This window comes from Phyllostomus hastatus, unplaced genomic scaffold, assembly GCF_019186645.2.
Source record: "Phyllostomus hastatus isolate PE091 unplaced genomic scaffold, TTU_PhHast_1.1 phas_scaffold_501, whole genome shotgun sequence".
NCBI classification, from domain to species: domain Eukaryota; kingdom Metazoa; phylum Chordata; class Mammalia; order Chiroptera; family Phyllostomidae; genus Phyllostomus; species Phyllostomus hastatus.
The window spans coordinates 40,124,082-40,144,859 of record NW_025334033.1 but is presented as its reverse complement, the minus strand read 5'-3'; the positions used below and the strand labels follow the sequence as shown (position 1 = coordinate 40,144,859).

The window sequence follows — 20,778 nt, the reverse complement described above, 5'->3', positions numbered from 1 at the left end:
CTTTTGCCATTTGGTTTTTGACAAGGGTGCCAAGAAAAGTCATTAAGGAAAGACTAGTTTTTCCAATAAATGTTGCTGACACAATTGTACATCCAATACAAAAGAATGGTTTTGGAACCCTATCTCATAACACATTTATAAATATCAACTCAAAGAGATCATAGACCCAAAAGTAAGAGCTAAAACTGTAAAAATCTTAGAAGAAATTATAGTAAGTATTTATAATCTTGGAGTAGGTAGTGTTTATTAGATGTGACATAAAAAACATCACTGACAGAAGAAAATACTGACAAATTGAACTTTAAAACTTTCTCACTTCAAAGGACATTATCAAGAAAGTAAACAACTACCTACAGAATAGAAGAAAACTTTGGTTTATCATACTATTGTCAAGGAACTTGTGTCCAGAATATATAAAGAATGCTTGCAACCCAACAATAACAAGACACATAAACGTGGGCAAAGTATTTGAATAGACATTCCTTAAAAAAATGTATGAATGGTCAATAAACATAAAAAGATGCATTATTAGCATTCAGAGATATCAAATAAAAATCACAAGATAGCAGTTCATACTCACTAGAATGTCTACAATAAAAAAGTCAGATAATAAGTGTGAAGATATAGAAAAATTAAAATCTTCATGCATTGTTGGTGGAAATGTAAAATGGTGCAACCACTTTGGAAAAATGTTTGGCAATACTTTCAAGTGTTAAACAGAGAATTACTACATGACTGAAGTTCTAGTCCTAGATACACATACCCAGAGAAATGAAAATATTATGTCCACATAAAAAACTTGTACATGGATGTCCATAGCAGCATTATTCATAATAGTCAAAAGTGAAAACAACCTAAATACCTATTTTCTGATGAAAGAATCAACTAAATGTATATATCCACACAAAAGAATATTACTCAGCAACAAAAAAGATAAAATACTGATACATGGATGAGCCTGGAAAACATATGTGAAAGAAGCCAGATGTAAAAGACCATTTGTGTGAAATGTCCACAACAGCCAAAACAGAAACAGCAAGTAGATTAAATGGCGCCTGGGGCTGGAGTAGGGGATGGGTGTGATGAAGAGTAGGAACTCAGAAATGACAATGTATATGAGGTTTCTTTTGGGATGCTGAAAACATTCTAAAATTAGATTGTGGCGATGACTATAAATTTCTGAATATGTATCACTGAACTACTTACTTTAAATGGATGATTTTATGGTTTATGAACTACATTTCAATGAAACTGCTAAGAAATACACTTACCAGTAAGAGTCTGAGTCCTGTGTTCAGGCTTCTGTTCCACCACGTGTCCACACTGGAGGTCAGCAAGTGCACTGCTGCCACAATGACTGTCTCCAGTAAAGCGTTTTCCGTATTCTGCCATACCTGCAGTACACAAATTATCCACTCATCAGGGAAAATTTGGTAATTGATGTCAACTCTTAGAATTAACAAAATCACAAATTTAGAAATAGAAAAAAATTAAGTGCATACTAGGATTACCATTCTGAAAGCTCTCGTGAATCCAATGGAGACGGACACAGAGTGGAGCTCTTGTAAGGCACTGTCCAGTGAAAGGAATGCTATCATAGCAAAAGGTGACACTAAAACAAACAACAACAAGAAGACTAATTAAGGCAAAGTAACCCCTTCTACCATATTTTATTTTTGCCAATGTGAGGTTTTTAAGTGCACATTTAAACAATGAACTAAAACAAATGAACAAACCAAAACATGAGAGAATAAATGTTTATATGGAGCATATTACACAAATATGGGAATTCTATAATATTTCTGTACACTTTGTAAATAGAACACAAGGTTAGATTTTTACCTTCCTACCTAGATTTAGCAAAGTCCGTCTGACAACACCAATCTTCATAAGCCTTGCTTGCTTCTCTAAGAATAACGGCACAGTATGCACATCCTTTGGATAGAATGGGTTTCGGAAAATTCCAAAGATATAGACACTTTGAATTTCTCTAAGTATCCATAGTATTATAAGTAATATCATCAAAATATAGCCAACAATAACCTGGGGGCTATTTTTGGAAATCTGTGAGCAACAAGCAAAATGATGCAGCAAAACACTTTCTAAGAGAGCCAAAAGTAATATAATGATGTAGAAGAGGCATTCCTTCCAAGTGAAGTGTTTTTCTGAACCAGTGGGTAAAGGCTTAGATTTAGTTTCAACTCTGTGTCTGGTTATGCTGTGTTGGAAGACAAAACCCATTTCACTTAGGTTAAGACTCAGTAAGAACCCAAGTCCAGTCATGAAAAGAACCACTCCAACATTGCTGGGGATGAAATACGATGTTACAGCTGTTCCAGCAGAAATGATGAACATTATTAATAACCTGTAGAGAAAAAAAAAGATTTGCTTGAAAAGAAAAAATGTACTTTAAGAGTAAGTTACATATAGCTTTAATATTTAAAATAATTACCGTATGTGAGTTGACATAGGTGAGCCTCCAAGGCCGAACTCTAAAATTTGCTCCATTGCCCATAAGAAAAGTGCATCAGGTGGGGGGAGAACCCCGAGTGCCCACAGAAATGGTAAAAATATAAACAAGATGTGTAAAATCTGATTCATTTGTTCTAGAGCTGGTATATTTACCATAAACCTATAGAAAAAAAAACATTTGAATAATATGAAAGAACATAGAAGAGAATATTTTCAGGAAAAACAAGACACACACACACACACACACACACACACACTCTCTCTCTCCCCCCTGCCATACACACCATCTCCTCCAAACAAAAGAACATTTCTAACTTGCAAAAGATCAATACATGTAAGTTGTGATCATAGTCCTTCCCTTATACCACGAATTACCTGGCTCAATAGTGTATAAGTTTAGCACTGGGAGAATACTTGAACTTAAATGTAGAAAGGAGTAAGATGTAATTAAAAGTAACTTACTGAATTTAGGGATCTGTAAAATTGAACTGAGCTCAGGGCAAAAACATTGCTCCTTTTTTAGTCTAAACTACAATACATTGGCTAAATTCTACCTATAATTTTTTACAGTATAAAATTTTTCAATTTAACACTGCAAGTCACTCTGGGAAAGCCAAAGCCTTACTGCTGTTCACATGTTAGTAGTAGCTGGAAAAGAGGAGACTCTTCTCTCTCCCACTCTCTGGTACTGTCTTGCTCCCAGGTCCCAGGATGTGAAGTTAGTGTAGTACAGCAGAAGTCAGCAGTATTAGGTTATAAATGTGTCTCTCTCAGTTAGCCTGGAAACTTAACTAGCACTTACAGTATTGTTCCTATTTTGTATATTACAGTGGTATGGATTTGAGAATACAAACAGGTACAATACAGTCTCATAAGTTAAAGATGGTTTTTCTCTTAAGTGGGGAAAACTGGTTCTTGAAACAGCACTGACAAGTTAAATACAACATCATTACATGATTTCAAATAATTTAATAAAACTTGAAAGCGCAAAAGAACAAACATTACTAATCTTTTTTGAATGACGCTAAACAAACATTTGTCTGAAAAGCAACATCTTAGTACTTATGGAGTTCCAGAGGTAACTTTCAAGAGGTACATCTCAAGACTTGTAGAATAATTGTACTTGAATATCTGAGCTGCTAGAAATCCAAGTCAAGGACAAAGACAATTTCTGTAATAATCATCACTTAAATGTATGTTAACAGTCCAGAAGCAAATGCATAAAAACCACAGATATAATAAGAACATAATGTGTTTGGTCACACATACCAGGACTATGCCAGCTAATGCACTCTGCATCATATCTATGTCCTTCGAATTTTTGTAAGCAGGGAATTAATGAACACAAGGTTAACAATGTGATGTTAAATTAGAGTATTTTGTGTAATATATTTTAATATAAAGTTCAGCCCTGACTGGTGTGGCTCAGTGGACTGTGTGCCTGCCTACAAACCAAAGGGTTGCTGGTTCGATTCCCAGTCAGGGCACATGTCTGGGTTGTGGGCCAGGTCACCAATAGGGGGCACGTGAGAATCAATCACACATTAATGTTTCTTTCCCTCTCTTTCTCCTCTTCCCCTCTGTCTAAAAATAAATACAATAGAAAAAAAAAGTTCATCTCATCCTGAGAAGAAAATACTGAAGTAACAAAAAATAAATGAAACCATACACAATAAACCACGGGAAGGTCAAGGAAAACATGCAGCTATGTACAACTCTTTTTAAATATAACACTTTTCTTGCTAACATAGTCAAAGACAGGATAATGTGTAAAAATAATATATATTCAGGAGATATTTTATCCAAATTAGATTTACTCCCCAATTTTTTTGTGCTAAACATAAACAATAAGCAATGACACAGAAAAGTATTTATATACAAAGACTTCATAAATGAATAGAAGCACATGTAAATCAGGTAACCAAACATTGTGATTACCTTCTTGTGTATATGACTCAGCCTCAAACTGATGATTACTGTGGTTCTTTTATATGAAAAAACGATTAATTCTAATGTTTCTGATAATGTAACAGGAATTTTTTATGGCAAAAAATTCTTAGCTCTCAAGAAAAAAACCTTTGTTTTGACCCTAACAACCATAAAAGTATTTCATATTCCATACACTCACTATGATCCACACATGCAATAAACAAAATGTCCTTTATAGTGGCTAAGATGATATAAATATGCATCATTCATTCACATAATTCCTGAAAATCTATTAACAAAGCAGTATAGATTTAATACTTGTCTTCAATAAAACTACACAGAGTCACTTAAAATTACTAATACATGACTATACTGCATAGAATAAAAGAATGGGAAAAGAATCACTACACTGTGGGACTCATCTCTTTAATGTTCACATTCTCAGATATAAAATTAAGACAATTTGATATATTTGACAATTGTCCAAATTTGAATACTGAACACATATCATGCATTATTTATCTGCAGTATTATACCTACTACAAAAAGATATTCTTGATTCTTAATTATTTTGTTAATCAGAAGCTAAATGTTTTCTAAAAGTGAAGTGGGAGGTAACTCTTCTGAACAAAAATGTCAATTTATGTACATTTTTTTAATGTAATTTTTTTTAAAGATTTTATTTATTTATTTTTAGAGAGGGAAGGGAGGGAGAGAGAGAGAGAGAGAGAGAGAAACATCAATGTGTGGCTGCTGGGGGCCATGGCCTGCAACCCAGGCATGTGCCCTGGCTGGGAATCTAACCTGGGACACTTTGGTTCCCAGCCCGCGCTCAATCCACTGAGCTACGCCAGCCAGAGCTAATTTATGTAAAATTTTTTTGAACAATGGATTTTACTGAAAAAACTTTCCTTGTGCCCTGGCTGGTGTAACTTAGTGGATTGAGTGCGGGGTGGGAACCAAAGGGTCACCAGTTCCGTTCCCAGTCAGGGCACATGCCTAGGTTGTGGGCCAGGTCCCCAGTTAGGGGTGCATGAGAGACAACCACACATTGGTATTTCTCTCTTTCTCTTCCCCTCTCTCTAAAAATGAATAAATAAAATCTTTTAAAAAACCTTTCCTTGTAATTACCAAACTATAAATATTAAAACTATATAAAATCAAAATAAAACATAGTAAAAGACATTTTATGCTCTTTTTTAAAGAAATGAGTAATGCAGAAATTCAAGGTAACCAAAATTATAAATTAACTGAGATTTTTTTAAAATTAAAATACCTAGAACATTGTTTAAATGCAAAGTTACATCACAACAGGTATATAATTTCTGAGTTCAGAGATGGCACAGTGAAATAGTAACATAAGAATTTACATTCCAGGCAACTTCCAGTCAAGATGGCAGCATATGTAAACAAGGCTCACTTCCTCACAAACCACATCAAAATAACAACTAAACCATAGAACCACCACCATGGAGGACCAACAGAAATCAAGTTGAGCAGAATCTGACAACTTCGGAACTAAAGAAGCCACATCCACCCAGACTAGTAGGAGGGACATAGAAGCAGAATGGGCTGGTCCCACATTCACATGTGGTGGATAAAAATTCGGGGAGGAATATCTCAAGAGCGAGAAGTACCAGCCTCACACAAAGACCCCCGGTCCAGGGTTCCACTGCCAGGAAGATAAGACCCCATAACTTCTGGCTGCAAAACCCAGCAAAGATTCAGTTGGGAAAAGAAACTTCTGAAGTCCCAAGTAGTCCCTATTAAAGAACCCACACACTGACTTATTCAGATTCACTCTCTCTAAGCTGCAGCATCAGGATAGCAGCTTAAAATGCATCCATGGAGTGCCTTTCAAGCTGCTACACAGTGAGGAACTGAAGTATGGCATCAAGACAAGAGCTGGGGGACAGCTTTCTCCCAGACAGAAAAATGGGCAGAGGCTATTCTTTTTTTGAACCCACCCCACACAAAGCCACAGAGCTGGCAGGTGGGTGCCATATCTGAGACTCCATCAACAACCTGGCTAACAATATTTGCCCCACCCTGGAGGTCTGCTGAGCCTCCATCCCATCCAACTTATGGGTCCACCCAACCTATCAACAGTGACTTTTCCATATGAATGTCTGGTCTTGACTCATGCTTCACAACTTCCTAAATACTCTCAAACAAGTAACAGTGGGCCTCTGTGAGCCCTCAGCCTCCATACCTCTTGCTAAGTGGCCCCAGGCCTGGCACTAGCAGCACCCAGCCTAGGTTCACAGCTTGGCTTTGCCTAAGAATCCCTAAGCCCAGTACAAGTAGCAGCCATCTGTATTTTGCTTTATAGCTCATGCACAGTGGCCTGGGAAAGAACACAGGTGGGGGCTGACCTTGGCCTGCACCACCCAGGGAAACCACAGAGCCTGAGCAACCAGCAGAGAGCTACAGACCATGTTGGAGCACCAGCACCCTGTCCCTGCACAGCTGATCCTCCAGAGAAGGCAGAGGTTGGTGATCAGCGGTCACAGCCAGTCCTTTCAGCTGACTGGCCTAGGTAAATCCCTCCCATTGATCTGCCAACAGCAACCAAGGCTCCACTATAAGAGGAAGGTGTATTCCATCCACATGAATGGTGCACCTTGAGTACCCAGCTTGGGTGATAAGGGAGGTTGTGTCACTGGATCCTACAGGATACCTACTATATTAGGCCATGTTACCAGGATAGGGAGTCATAGCAGCTCTACCTAATACATAGAAACAAACACAGGGACACTGCCAAAATGAGGAGATAAACAAATATGGCACAAATGAAAGAACAGATGAAAACTCCAGAAAAAGAACCATAAAAATGAAGATAAGCAACCTATCAGATGTAGAGTTCAAAACTCTGGTTAGCGATCCAAGATGGCAGAGGAGTAAGTAGAAGCTACACTAAACCTATTCCCAGGATCAATTTGGAATTACAACTATACTGCAGAGAAAGCATCCTGAATAACCAACTACACAGTAGCTGGAGAGGAGCCTTATAACTAAGGATAGACAGAAGAAACTACTTCACCACAAGATTGGTAGGGAGTATGGAAGAGGTGCAAGAGGGCTCGCTGTGCTCTCATGGGTAGTGTATGAAGTTCTAAAGGGCTATTTCAGTTGTTGAGTTGGGGGGGGTCCCCCTAAGAATTGTTAGCTGTAAACCCAAAGCTGGGCTTCCTAGCTTATAGCACCAGAACCAGAAAGGAACCCAGGTAACATCCAGAGGTGAAAAGCAGCAGCGTTTTTGTCTGCCAGGGACAGTTGAAGATGCAGACAGCCTCTTAAAGGGCCTACATACAAAATTTCATTTTTAAGTCTGTAGCCAACTGACTTTAAAAAAACATCAATATTTCTTTCACTAGTTACTATAACAAAATTAGATGTTATTCTATTCATCTCAATCTATACATATTTATATATATAAATTTTAAATTCTTCATTTTCTCCTCACAAGAAAGTCCCACCTCTTTTCAGTTTCCAGCCAGCTAACTTACAGATTCACAGCTCTTAATTTAAAGTGAAACACAGGATTGAAATTTTGCTTATTTATTTTATCTTATGAAGGGTTTTCTTTTTACTTTTCAGTAAGATTTAATTACTGCTTTAGTATGGCTGGGTAACAGAGATTAATTCCATGAGATTAATCATCAAAACAAACTATCACCCAGTGGTTTGTCTTGATGACTTCCAATTCACAAATACATTTTTTTAATACTAAGGAGAATGCTCCTATTATGCATGCTTAAAAACAAAGCAAGTTATAACATATTTGATAGCTTATTACCTGTATGCAAGATCTATAGAAAGAAATAAAAAAATATAAAGTGGCCTCATAAGAGGAACAATTTCATAAGTATCCTGGGTTTGGAAAGTCGCAGTCTCTATAGCTGTGTTTACGATTAATGAATATTCTCCTGTACATAATGTCATCCACCCAAAGAAAAACAGTAGAACAGCGCCTCCTGTGCTGCCATACAGCAAGATCATTCTATTCGGGAGCAGATACCACGTTCCAAGACCACACATTAACCCAGCAAGGACAGAATGAAAAACCATGTTGGCTATATATTTCTTGCCAGGAATTAGAAATTTGATAGTCTCAGCACCAGCACAACTTGTAAATTCATGCTCATCTTCCTCTGCTAAGATATCTGTGCTTAGCATTCTTTCTACTGTCGCCGATTTGTTTCTGGCATATGAACTTGTGAGCTGGATGACAAATGCAGTGAAAATCATTAGTCCACCTGAGAGTGCTGCTGTGTAATAGTCTTCTAGGATGCCTAATTGGTACAAAAATGTTCCTATTCCACCCAAAACCCATGGCATCAGAAAAAGGATAATCTGATTGATATATACATAAGGAGGGGCACAATGGCCTAATTTGAGTCGAGGGCCTCCAAGAACAGTCTGTGGAAAACGCTTCAGAAAGAAGTCCTTTTTGTAATCATTCAGCAGAGGCGCATCAGGGCTCATCCTTCTCGCTCAGTAGTATCCTCAAAGTCACATCCTTTTCTGTAACACAGCAGTCTCTAAAAAAAAAAAAAAAAAGAAAAGGAAGGAGTTAAAAGTTCACAATATGAAAATGTCATATTTACAACACGTGGGGGAAACCCCACATTTCTGTTTTATCTCCTTAATTCCTTCAAGGGCAGGATTTACAACTTCATTTCTCTACCTCCTTCCCTTTGCTTGACACAGACTTGACAGTCACATTACAAACACTGTATGATTTACTGACATGAGGTACTTAGAATAATCAAAATCATAGATGGAAACTAGAATGATGGTTGTGATGGGTTAGAGGGACAGGAGAATGGGGAGTTATAGTTTAATGGGTATAGAGTTTTACAAGATGAAAAGATTCATGGGGAATGGTGGTGGTGATAGCCTGTGTAACAATGTGATAATGTACTTAATGTCACTGAACTGTACACTGAAAAGATGTACAGTTCTTTAAGATGATAAAAGTTAAGGTTAAGATGATAAAATTTATTATATGTATTTTACAATGCATAAAGAAATTTAAAGGCATCTTAAAATAGCCTATCTTCCCATCAGTTCAGAATAGTTTTCCTGCAAATCAGTAGTCTACCCAACCACTATCAGCTGTGGAGAGAGATTTTGGGCATAACAGAAGGCTTTTGGGTCACCATTAAAAATTACTGCCTTACAGCCTCTCTTGTTATACTGCTAGGAAGTTCTTCAAACTATAAACACTTACTACTGTCTTATGTCTTCAAGCCACAAGTCACAGCTTTTTCTCACATGACAGCCCTGCCAGTACTCAAAAACCAGCAGAACCACAGGGAACTTGAGTGGTTGATGGGTCAGTTCCGGGAAATGAAGAGATTGCCTCCCTGCCCTCTGAGTGAGCTTATCTCCTATTTTGATGTCAGGCTCAGTGTACAGTATTCTGATACGATTGTTCTGTAGAAGCCCTAGGGTGAGTAAAGGCACTCTTGTGAGGAAGGGTAAGCATTCTGATTTTATTTATCTATGAAAGATGTTATCAGAGAGGAAAATAAACTTGGATGGCTGGCCTAGGGTTTTTGAAGAGTCTGGATGTGCCTGGAATTCCCCAGGGAGTTAGGAAAAGCTGGCCTCCCCTGCTCCACTGAGGCAAGTCAGGAACAAAGTGAAATGGCTTGCTGGGAAAGGAAGCCAAAAACTGAAGATACTTATAAACCAGATTATCTAGCTGGCATGTTCATTTAACTGTTAGTACTTGAGTCTTTTGTAAATAATTTAAATGTTCTTACCCGTTTGATGGAGTACTCTGTGGTTATATTCCAAAGAGAAAAATATTCTGAAGATCTACTGTTGACATGGAAGCATGGAAAGTTGTCCACGATATTTTGAAAAGTAAAACAAACACACAAAGACCCATTTGTATTTTAAAAACAATAGTACATACACTTAATATGTATACATGGTTGTGTAATTTGTATAGGAGTAAAAAGTTTCAGAAGGCATACACACTATGCTGTGTTTGTGTGTGTATTTTACATATAACATTTTCATACCTCTTCATCACATTACTAAATATTCTCTAGAACTCTCAAATCCCATGCCCTGCAAACACATTCTGTGCTTTTCACTATGGGTGCCTCTGCTTAGACTTTTCCTTGGCCTAGGGTGCCATCTACTCCCCTTAGTCAACTTTTCAAAATTTAGTCTACTCCTTTCTGAAAATTTTGCAGAGCACTTGGGCCAAACTGTGCCTCTCTTCTCTCTGTATATTAAAATCATTGCTAGTTCATACTACTCATCTTGTAACACATATCAACATGAAGCACTTCTTCTATTATTCACTTCTTCACACGTTATCTTTTCATGTCTTTTTTTTTTCACCAGTAAGTTATTTGTGGGTAGGGGCCAAATCTTGAGATACTGCTGACTCCCCATAATATTTAGTAAAATACCGTGGCATGGAAAGGCATGTAATACATTAATGCCATAGCTTAAGTAAGATTAAAATTGGAAAACATTAAATATTGCTGTTTAAAAGGGATGTTGGGAGTGTTTACTGTTTAAAAGCTTCTTCCAGCATATCCTACTTTACTCCAAACAGTAAACTCATAAACTCTTTATTCTCAGTTTTTAATTGTTTAGAAAGTATCTTCATTTATTTTTATTATGGAATAAATAATGCTATCTATTGATAGTATTATTGAGTTAGAGGAGATTTTGCCTAGAGCAGCAATTTTCAACCACTGTGCCACAGCACAGTGATATGACACAAGAATTTTCAAAACATGCAATAAGTGACTAGTTAGGGGCACTGACCTGTTTTCCCTTAGAATTATGAAATTAAAAAATGACAAGAGCCAACACAACAAGAATTGTCCCATGTGAATGAACCAAAGTTATACCTATTTTTTGTTAGATCAGCAAAAAGTATATTTTTTGGTGTGCAGCAGAATTTGAGTAATTAGTTTATGTGCGCCTCGAGATGAAAAGGATGAAAATTACCGGCCTAAAGCAGCATATCCCAATGCAATACAGGAGTAGGATGGACCTGAGGGAGAAACATGGCTGGGTTTCTCCACTGGAGAAAGAAATGGCCGGGCAATTTAAACACGTCAAAAGTCCAATTTTAATTTGTTCCCTGTCCTATGCTATGCTTTAATTTCCTTCATTATAAGGATGGAGGAGCTAGTTCATACCAGGAGAGAAAAGCAGAGTAGAAACAGCAGACACAAGAGGCAAAATAAGGTAGGAGCGATCTTTAAGGAAGTGAGAGCAGACAAAGAAGTATGAAGAAAGTGTAAGGTCCCCCAAGAAGCCTTAAAAGCATGGGGGAAGACACTGGGATGGTAATTTGTTATTCTAATGAACTAGTGAAAGAAAGGTTGAAGGATACAGGATAATTTGCCCTATAGAATATTTCTTGATTAGAGGGTCCATGGTCAAAGAAGTTTGAGAAGTTATACGCTAGACTGTCATCTTGAAGAGTCGTAAAAATCAGCAAGCTAAAAAATCTGAAATATCTTTGAAGTTAAAAACAAAAACACCACCGTAAGCCTGCTTAAAATGTTATCGTTTGAGTTTTCCAAACTTATTTGAACATGGAACCCATTTCCCCCATGATATCTAATAAGAGATCACATGTACAATGTTCTAGTAAAACCACTTTGAGAAATATTGGCTGGGGCTTCAACGACCTTAAAGGTTTAGCTAAGCCAAGGAGAATTTAAAAGATACAGTAGTCAAGAAGGAATGTCATTGTCCCCTAGAGCAAGGGACATAAAGGAAAGAATAAACAAATGGGACCTCATCAAAATAAAAAGCTTCTGCACAGCTAAAGAAAACAGTATCAAAATAAAGAGAGAACCAACTGTATGGGAAAACATATTTGCCAATGATACCTCAGACAAGGGTTTAATCTCCAAAATATATAAAGAACTTACATGACTACACTCTAAGAAGACAAGGAATCCAATTAAAAAATGGGCAAAAGACTTGAACAGATGCTTCTCCAAGGAGGACATACAGAGGATCCAGAGACACATGAAAAGATGCTCAATATCGCTAGCTATCAGAGAGATGCAAATTAAAACCACAATGAGATACCACTTCACCAGTCAGAATGGCCATAATAAACAACGCAACAAACAACAAGTGTTGGAGAGGATGTGGAGAAAAGGGGACCCTAGTGCACTGTTGGTGGGATTGCAGACTGGTACAACCACTATGGAAAACAGTATGGAACTTCCTCAGAAAACTGAAAATGGGTATCTGCCTTTTGACCCAGCAATTCCACTGCTGGGACTATATCCTAAGAACACTAAAACACCAATCCAAAAGAACCTATGCACCCCAATGTTCATAGCAGCACAATTTACAATAGCTAGGTGCTGGAAGCAACCTAGATGCCCATCAGTAAATGAATGGATCAAAAATCTATGGTACATTTACACAATGGAATTCTATGCAACAGAAAGAAAGAAGGAGCTCCTACCCTTTGCAACAGCGTGGATGGAGCTGGAAAGCATTATGCTAAGGGAAACAAGCCAGGCAGTGAAAGACAAATACCATATGATCTCACCTTTAACAGGAACCTAATCAACAAAACAAAGAAACAAGCAAAATATAACCAAAGACACTGAAATAGAGGACAGGCTGACAGTGACCAGAGGGGAGAGAAGAGAAAATTTCAGGGGAAAAAGGGAAGGGTTTACAGGGACAAATTTAAAGGACACATGGACAAAACTAGGGGAAGGGTGGTAATGGGAGGAAAGTGGGGAGGGTTGAGTGGGTGGGCTGGATTGGGAGTAAAAGGGAGAAAACTGTACTTGAAAAATGATTAAAATAAAAAAAAAGAAGAAAAAGAAGGAATGTCATGAACAAAGGTATGCACAAAAAATTGTAAGGGAAATTTGACAGGTAGCAAGTATATCAGGTTGCTGAAAGACTAATTAAAGTATGGGTATTTTTTTCCCTAATCTCTTAAGGATAAAAGATGGTTATGTGACAACTACTGGAAATCCATTAAGGTAAAAAGTACGATAAATTGGTACTGTTTGACTTTTAATTTAATTACAGACCTTACAGCATTTTTAAAAATATTTTCTTCCTGGCTGGCGTAGCTCAGTGGATTGAGCGTGGGCTGTGAACTAAAGTGTTGCAGGTTCGATTCCCAGTCAGGGCACATGCCTGGGTTGCAGGCCATGACCCCCAGCAACCGCACATTGATGTTTCTCTCTCTCTCTCTTTCTCTCTCTCCCTCCCTCCCTCCCCTCTAAAAATAAATAAATAAAATATTTTTAAAAATCTTAAAAAAAAAGAAATGTCCCACTAAGTGACAAGTTAAAAAAAAATATTTTCTTTGTAGGAAGCAATAGTTACGTTTATATAAAGAGATCTAAATCCTAATCTGGATTACTGTTATAGAAAATAAAATCAGAACAATTAAACTTAATCCCTGCATGAGAATTTGGCACATGCTTTCAAATACTGTTAATTTCTGGATAGACTGATGCATTTACACAGCTGCCACCACCAACTTGTTAAAAATGAAAAAATGACTGAAGGCGTGGGGAAGGGGGGAAAGAAGTGAAAGAGAGGCTAAAGGATAAAGATGGCATCATAACACTGATTTGGGCCATATGCTTTCTTTGTAAGCTTCTCTGAAAGTGGAAAAACAAAACAGCTATAGAAACGTTGCTTTATTTGGAATTTGTGCCACGTTTCTTATGCATTATCCAGAAGGGCAGGAAACAGATCAATAGGGCAGTATACTAGGAGGGAATTCTTAGTCACCAAAACTTTAAGTCAGTAATCGTGTAAGACACCAACCTGAAAATCCCTTAAAACAGAAAGAGAAAACGTGGTAGTTTTGTGGGATTATACTAAATATATAGTTTTCTAAGTTTGGCAAATTCCTATTTGGAATTCCTACAAATAGAAGTTTTAGCAATTGTCTGATTTTTCTTTAGCAAAGGTTACTTTTTAGAAATCTATCGTTTATTTTTATTGATTTATTTTATTTACTGAATCCACACCTTTCTTTTTCTGTTGTTAGATTTGGATTTTTTTTAATGGTAAAAATACTTAACATGAGTGTATCTACCCTTTTAATAAATTTTTAAGCATTCAATAGTCTTGTTAACCAGCAACACATGTTGACTCATTCATCTTGTATAACTAAAACTTCATATTCATTAGCCAGCAATCTCCATTTCTTCCTCCTCTAAGTTCCTGACAACCCCCACTGTAATCTCTGTGTCTAGGAGTTTGATGATTTTAGATCCCTCATATAACTGGAATCATGTACTATTTGTCCTGCTGTGATTGTCTTATTTCACTTACCATAATGTCTACAAGGTCCATCCACACTGTCACATATGGCAGTGCTTTCTTCTTTTTTAGGCCTGTATAACAATCCATTGAACATATATACCACCTTTTCTTTATACATTTATCTGTTGATGGATACTTGGTTAGCTTCCACTTTTTGGCTATTATAAATGTTGCAATGAACATGGCATTCAAATATTTCTTCAAGATCCTGGGTATTTGGATAAATACCTAAAGGTAGAATTGCTGGATCATATGGTAGCTCTATTTTTTATTTTTTTGAGGACTGACCACGCTGTGTTTCTATAGCAGATGCACTATTTTGCATTCTCAGTGTACAAGGGCTCTAATTTATCCACATCCTTGCCAACACATGCAAATATACACACGTGAGAGAGGTATATACAAGCCATCCTAACAGGTATGAGGTTATACTGAATCCACACTTATTTACTGAGTACTTCTGCACTGTGCCTCATCTGTATTTTTGTTATACTTTCAGGAAACTATCTTCTAATATATTTGTCAAATTTTATTAAATCTTTGCTTTCACATTTTTAATTTCTAAGAGCATTTCTTTAATCCCTGGATATTCCCTTTTATAGAATCCTATTATTACTTCATGAATATGATTTCTGAGAAAATTAATTACACGTATGTGCATGTTTGCATGTGTAGATATATGCCATTTATTTTATGTAAATTGCTTCTTCATGTCCTTTGCTTTTTTCTATTGAAGTGTTTGTTCACTTCTTATTAATTTAAAATAACTTTTTATATATGAAGGATATAACTCTGACATGTTAGAATCATTTTTCCCCCTGTTAACTTGCTGTTGAAGTAGTTAGATGTTGGTGAGGATTAAAGATGACATTTTGATCATTGTTAGTATAAACTAAATGTGTTATCCTTCCTTTCATAAAGAATTAGTTAAATGATAAATTAGTATTTTCCATAAATTTAAACTTTTGAATAGCCTTTGAGTACCTACAGTGTGACAGGTGATGGTAATAAGGATGCTTTCTTACCCAAAGTTTACGAACCAGTAGAGTAGAGAACATTTTCCTCCCAAATTAACTAACTGTTACAAATAAAAAAAACCTGGAATTATTTAAATTTTCAATACCAAGAGAATAAGCAAGAAACAGAAAGTTAGTTTATAAATAACCTAAAATTTTAAACAAAATTAAACTTGTCAAGAAAAAGTAATTCCCACTTATGTTTCAAAATTCCTCCACAAATTATCAGTAGGATAATAAATAAGTGTTCCTAAAAAGTATGTTTAAAAATTTGAAAGGAAACATACTAAAGTTCTACTTTTCCAACACCACCACCTTTACTAATTTGGAAAATGGCCAAGAAGCACATGCGATTGATCCTCAGCATCATTATGCTTTAGGAAAATACAAACCAAAACCACAAGGAGATACCACTTGAATCCATAGGACTAACATGTATTGGTGAGGTTGTGGAGAAATTAGAACACTCAAGTGGTAATGTAAAATGGTGTAGCCTCTTTGGAAAGCAGTCTGGCAGTTCCTCAAAAGGCTAAACATAGAGTGACCACATGACCTAAAACTTTCATTTCTAGATATTTACCCAAGAGAAATGAAAACAAGTCTACACAAAAATTTGTACATGAACCTTCACAGCAGAATTTTAACAACCCCAAAATGGAAACAACTGACATGTCTGCCAACGGATGAAATAAAAAGTGGTATATATCTACAGTAGAAGATAATTAGGCTACAAACAAGAATGAATTACTGATACATGCTACAACAACATGGATGAACCTTGAAAACAGAATGCTAAGTGGAAAAAACAATCACAAATGGCCACATACTGTATGATCCCCTTTATCTAAAATGTCCAGAATAAATGAATCTATAAAGGCAGAAAATAGACTAGTGTTTGCCCATGCTGCTGAGAATAGTGAGAATGGGGGAGCACCCAGGAGTGATAGCTAAGAGGTGTAGGGCTTCTTTTTGGGTGATGAAGATCTTCTAAAATTGACCGTACAGTAGCAAAGGTTGCGTAATTCTGCGACTGTACTAAAAACCACTGAATTGTACAGTTTTAATGTGTGAATTATATCTCACTAGCGTTTTTACAAAAGAAAAGTTCCCAACTTGGTATTTTCAGTGGTAGTTATCAACTAGTAGGCAGCTCTTTAAGTAGGAAATTTAAAAGTAATGTACATGATCCAAACATGTAAATTACTGAAATGGCAATAGCTGAAACTGGAATGATAAAGGTTTGGGAATTTATCAGGGGTGACAGAGGATACCCAATGATACAAAGGATGGTTTTTGCCCTAATTGCAAGAATGAATGAACTAAAAGCAAACAAAAACACCTAACGTTATACAGCTGAATAAGAAAGAAATAATACAGCAGATAATTAATTCAGAGATCTAATAAATAACTTATGATGGAGTCAACTTTATAAAAGTATACGCTGGTCCTTACAGAGAGTTGTGGAGAGAGAGAGCAGATCTGTGGCTAAAGAGTTATTCATTGTCAGGGGCCTATTTGACCAATTTGGGCCAAAAGTGGTTTATTTGGAGATAAGGAGAGAAGAAGTCTAGTATCATCTAAGGGGCATAATTTGTGAATTTAAAAAGTCATTTTCCATTTCACAAGTGACTCTTAGAGACAAATGCTATAACTCAACAGGCTAACAATAGTCTTTCGCAAGAAAGTTAAAATCACATCGGATCGACACCTTTCACGACTGAGTTCATCCTACGTCTTAGAAATTCAAGAATCGCAGTTAAAGGTTTCATAAGAACGAGCAATCTGTTACAATTAAAACTGCAAGTACAACGTGGCTCTGCACTAGCTTGGAAATTAAGACGACAAAGAAGTCCCCAGGTGGGTGCTGGGGACCGAACGTACCTCGTGTCACCCGAGAGAAGAGGCGACACAAAGGCATCCCGGGGGCTTCATTTTTGCTGGTGAACACGAAGGGCGAGCCCGCCGGGAGACTGACTGAGGACGAGACAAGCTGTAGCAGCAGACAACCAGTTCATCTCTGTCGCCCCGCGGCCCGCTCCTCGTTTCCATGGTTAAAGTCAACTCCCGCCGGCACCGCCCAGCGCGTAACTGAGCACCGGGACTAGCGGCGCGCCAGACTCGCCACGCCCCCAGCCCTGCGCTCCTTGAGGCGGCCCCTTCCGGCCTGCAAGGCGAGGCGAGGCGGTGGAAGAAACGCACTTCGGTTGCTCCAAGTTTGGGCTACAGCGCACTGGGCCGGGGCTCGGGGTAGTCACTCAGGCCCTCCTTACTTTGGGCCCAGAAGCGGCAGCAGCGGCGAAGGGGGTCGGAGAACCAGCACTAAACTTTCACTTCGACCGCACCCTACGCGTTAGCATGGTTGCCCTGGTGACGCGAGGTTTTTTTCGAGGGCTAGTGTTCTCGCGCGGATAGACGCGTGGCCGCCATTTTGTTAGCGTCGGGTCACCCGGGGTCTGACCATCGACTAGAGTGCAATGCAACTCCTTCCGCTTAGGGTCGGTCTTGCTACCTCCTTTACCTGCATCCGCACTTTGGCCGTCAACACCCAACACACGGACGGTAATAAACGCTTTTAAATGATACTCCGTACGTCCTATTCGGCTGGGAAGATTTGGAACTGCACATACGTGCTCGCTATAGCCCCTTTTATTGTATTTTCCCCTCCTGAGTTGATTTGACTGCATATTTAAATACAAGGAACCAAAATGCCCATCGTTGAAACATGTTACTAAGGGGTCTGTTTATTAACAAATTAAGGTAAAGTCCCCGTCTTCCACTGGGGGAAAATGATGTGGTGGACGGTTATTACTTAGAATTAATTTCAGATCCGGGGATCATCATAAGGTGGCCACAAAATCCCTACTTTAGCTGATTTAGGAGTTAACTTTATACCTGTGTCCACTGCCTCCCTTTCCCATGGTTTCATTTCATCCCCATGTCATGGACCTTGAAAATTCTGCAAGGCAGCCCATGAAAGCTTAAAATGCGTCTCAAATGATTTAGATGCTCCTATAAGAGAACGTGGAAGCCAATTTGTCGGTATTAGTGTACCCGTGGTTCCCTTTGTAATGGAGTCTGGGAACCAAAGCAGTTCTGCATAGTTGGTACTTCTGAGTGTCTCCTTTGGATCTTCTAGTCTCCAAATTATACATGCAGCTTTTCGGTTGTTTCTTTTCTGGTTGTACTGCAAATGATGGCTTAGTTCATAAGCGTTTAGGTTTTCAGGCCATGATGTGAAAAACTTTTTTTGTGTTAATATCAAAAGAAATCCAAGGCTTATAAGACAAGGGTGTATCCAGCGGGAAAGCGTAGTTTAGTTTGGAAGGGTGTGGGAAAAAAGCCCTGCGTAGCATCAGCCGTAACGCTATACTTATCTTCGAAGACAGAGTCTATAGATAGAACCTTTCATAAAATTCGGTTTGAAGAGGAAATGTGCCCATGGTTCATTCGTAATGTTTTCCGCTCTTTTGGAAAAAGATATAATCCTAGGTATCCTGGGTCAGAGTAGGAGAGTAAGCATCTTTGAAAAATCAGCTACTTGAAGGAAGTCTGTAGTGTAGTTAAGACTAGAGGCTCTGGAGTCAGGAAACCTGAGTTGTAACCCTGATACCACCATTCACTGCTCTAGTTGTGTAATACTAGTTGTGTGATCTTTCAGTTACAAAAAAATCTGTGGCACTCAGTTTCCATGCCTTGTAAAATTGGGCTTATAATAGAGACAGAATGGAGGGAGTTGTGTAGATTGGATTAAATCAAATAACTAAAACGCTTAAAGGAAACTGGCACAGCTTAAGTACTTAGCTATTTATGTAGAGAGGCTGTATTTATGATGCCCATTTCTGTCACCGAGAATTACACATGACCCAACCAGAATGAAGATTTTTGTCATTAAAATATCTACAGTAGATGTTTTTTCTTTTACCAGTATTTGTACTTTGCTTTCTCTTAGAATAAAATTAGTAAAGCTTGTGGTAAAGGCTTTTGGTTAATTTTGTACAAAGTAATCATTCAACAGTTATTGAAATAGTGGATGCTATTTTCTAGGAATGACACTAATTGCTGCAGATACAACATCAAATAAAACATGATCCCTATCCTCAAGGAATTTATCAAAATACCAGGTGGGAAACTGACAAAGCAATTAGTAATTAAAGAGTGTGTGATAAATATGCACTGGAGCTATAGGAACACAGAAATTACTTGGGAAGTTCATATGGCTACAGTTGAGTTTTCAAAATAAGTAGAAGTTAGCTGGATGAAGATGTGGGAGAAAAGGTGTTCCAGGTAGGGGTACATTCATTCAACAGGTGTTTAGAGCATATATAGAGTCAGGCACACATATACCTTATTTAGTCTTAACCTTATGTATAGGGGACCGTTCTGCATGGCATGGGAAATGTAGCCCAGCCCCCACTTGGAAAGGTCAATGGGGAGCAAGGTCCAGCACACGGGACCCACCCGCACAGATATGTTCTCCAGTGGAAAATCAGGCCTGCACTGTACCTAGGCTGCCATGAGACTTGCTTTTGCTAAAACTCCCTCACCCTGAATTGAGGCTGCAAATGTTTACTGCACATCTCTAAAGCACCTTCTTAAAATCTGTGCTAAACCTCCCAAGTATGGAGTATAACCAGTTAAACCACCTTTCCCCTTGATCTGTAACATCCTTCTCTTTGGAGTAATTAGCAACATTCTTTCCTTTGTTATCTGCAAAAGGTAATCACCTACAGCGAACCTGTGCATAGTAAACGAGGACCATCCTAGATGTAATGTACCTAGAAAAGCAATAAAAGCCTGTCTAGGCAGGGGGCCAGGCCCCCTGGTCAGGGCCTTCTCTCTCCCTTAGAGAGCGGCCATGCTGTCCCTTTTTCTCCACAGGACTTCTGTAGTCAGTGTGAATTTGTCTGTGGAAGCCACAACACAAAGACTTTGAGGGCTGGAGTCTGTATCACTTATGAGATAGCTTATTATTCTCATTTCAAATATAAGAAGTCTGAGCTTCAGAAAAGTAGAATAAATGATATGATCTGGAATTGAGCACATC

General features: G+C 37.9%; 1 protein-coding gene across 3 annotated transcripts in view; it reads right to left on the bottom strand.

The window, feature by feature from the left end:
- Window positions 1-18,405, bottom strand: part of PCNX4 (pecanex 4) — a 34,496-nt gene extending 16,091 nt beyond the window's left edge. Inside the window, exons 1-7 of one of the 3 annotated variants that reach the window (XM_045822547.1) lie at window positions 17,616-18,405; window positions 10,176-10,233; window positions 8,201-8,945; window positions 2,453-2,632; window positions 1,851-2,365; window positions 1,512-1,612; window positions 1,272-1,394 (exon numbers count right to left, since the gene is read on the bottom strand). In XM_045822547.1, the coding sequence (XP_045678503.1) occupies window positions 1,272-1,394; window positions 1,512-1,612; window positions 1,851-2,365; window positions 2,453-2,632; window positions 8,201-8,889 (1,608 nt within the window). In that variant the 5' untranslated portion in view covers window positions 8,890-8,945; window positions 10,176-10,233; window positions 17,616-18,405. The remainder of the gene's footprint in view (window positions 1-1,271; window positions 1,395-1,511; window positions 1,613-1,850; window positions 2,366-2,452; window positions 2,633-8,200; window positions 8,946-10,175; window positions 10,234-17,615) is intronic. The other 2 variants (XM_045822546.1, XM_045822548.1) reach the window with 2 other exon arrangements.
- Between the last annotated feature and the right edge of the window lie 2,373 nt (window positions 18,406-20,778).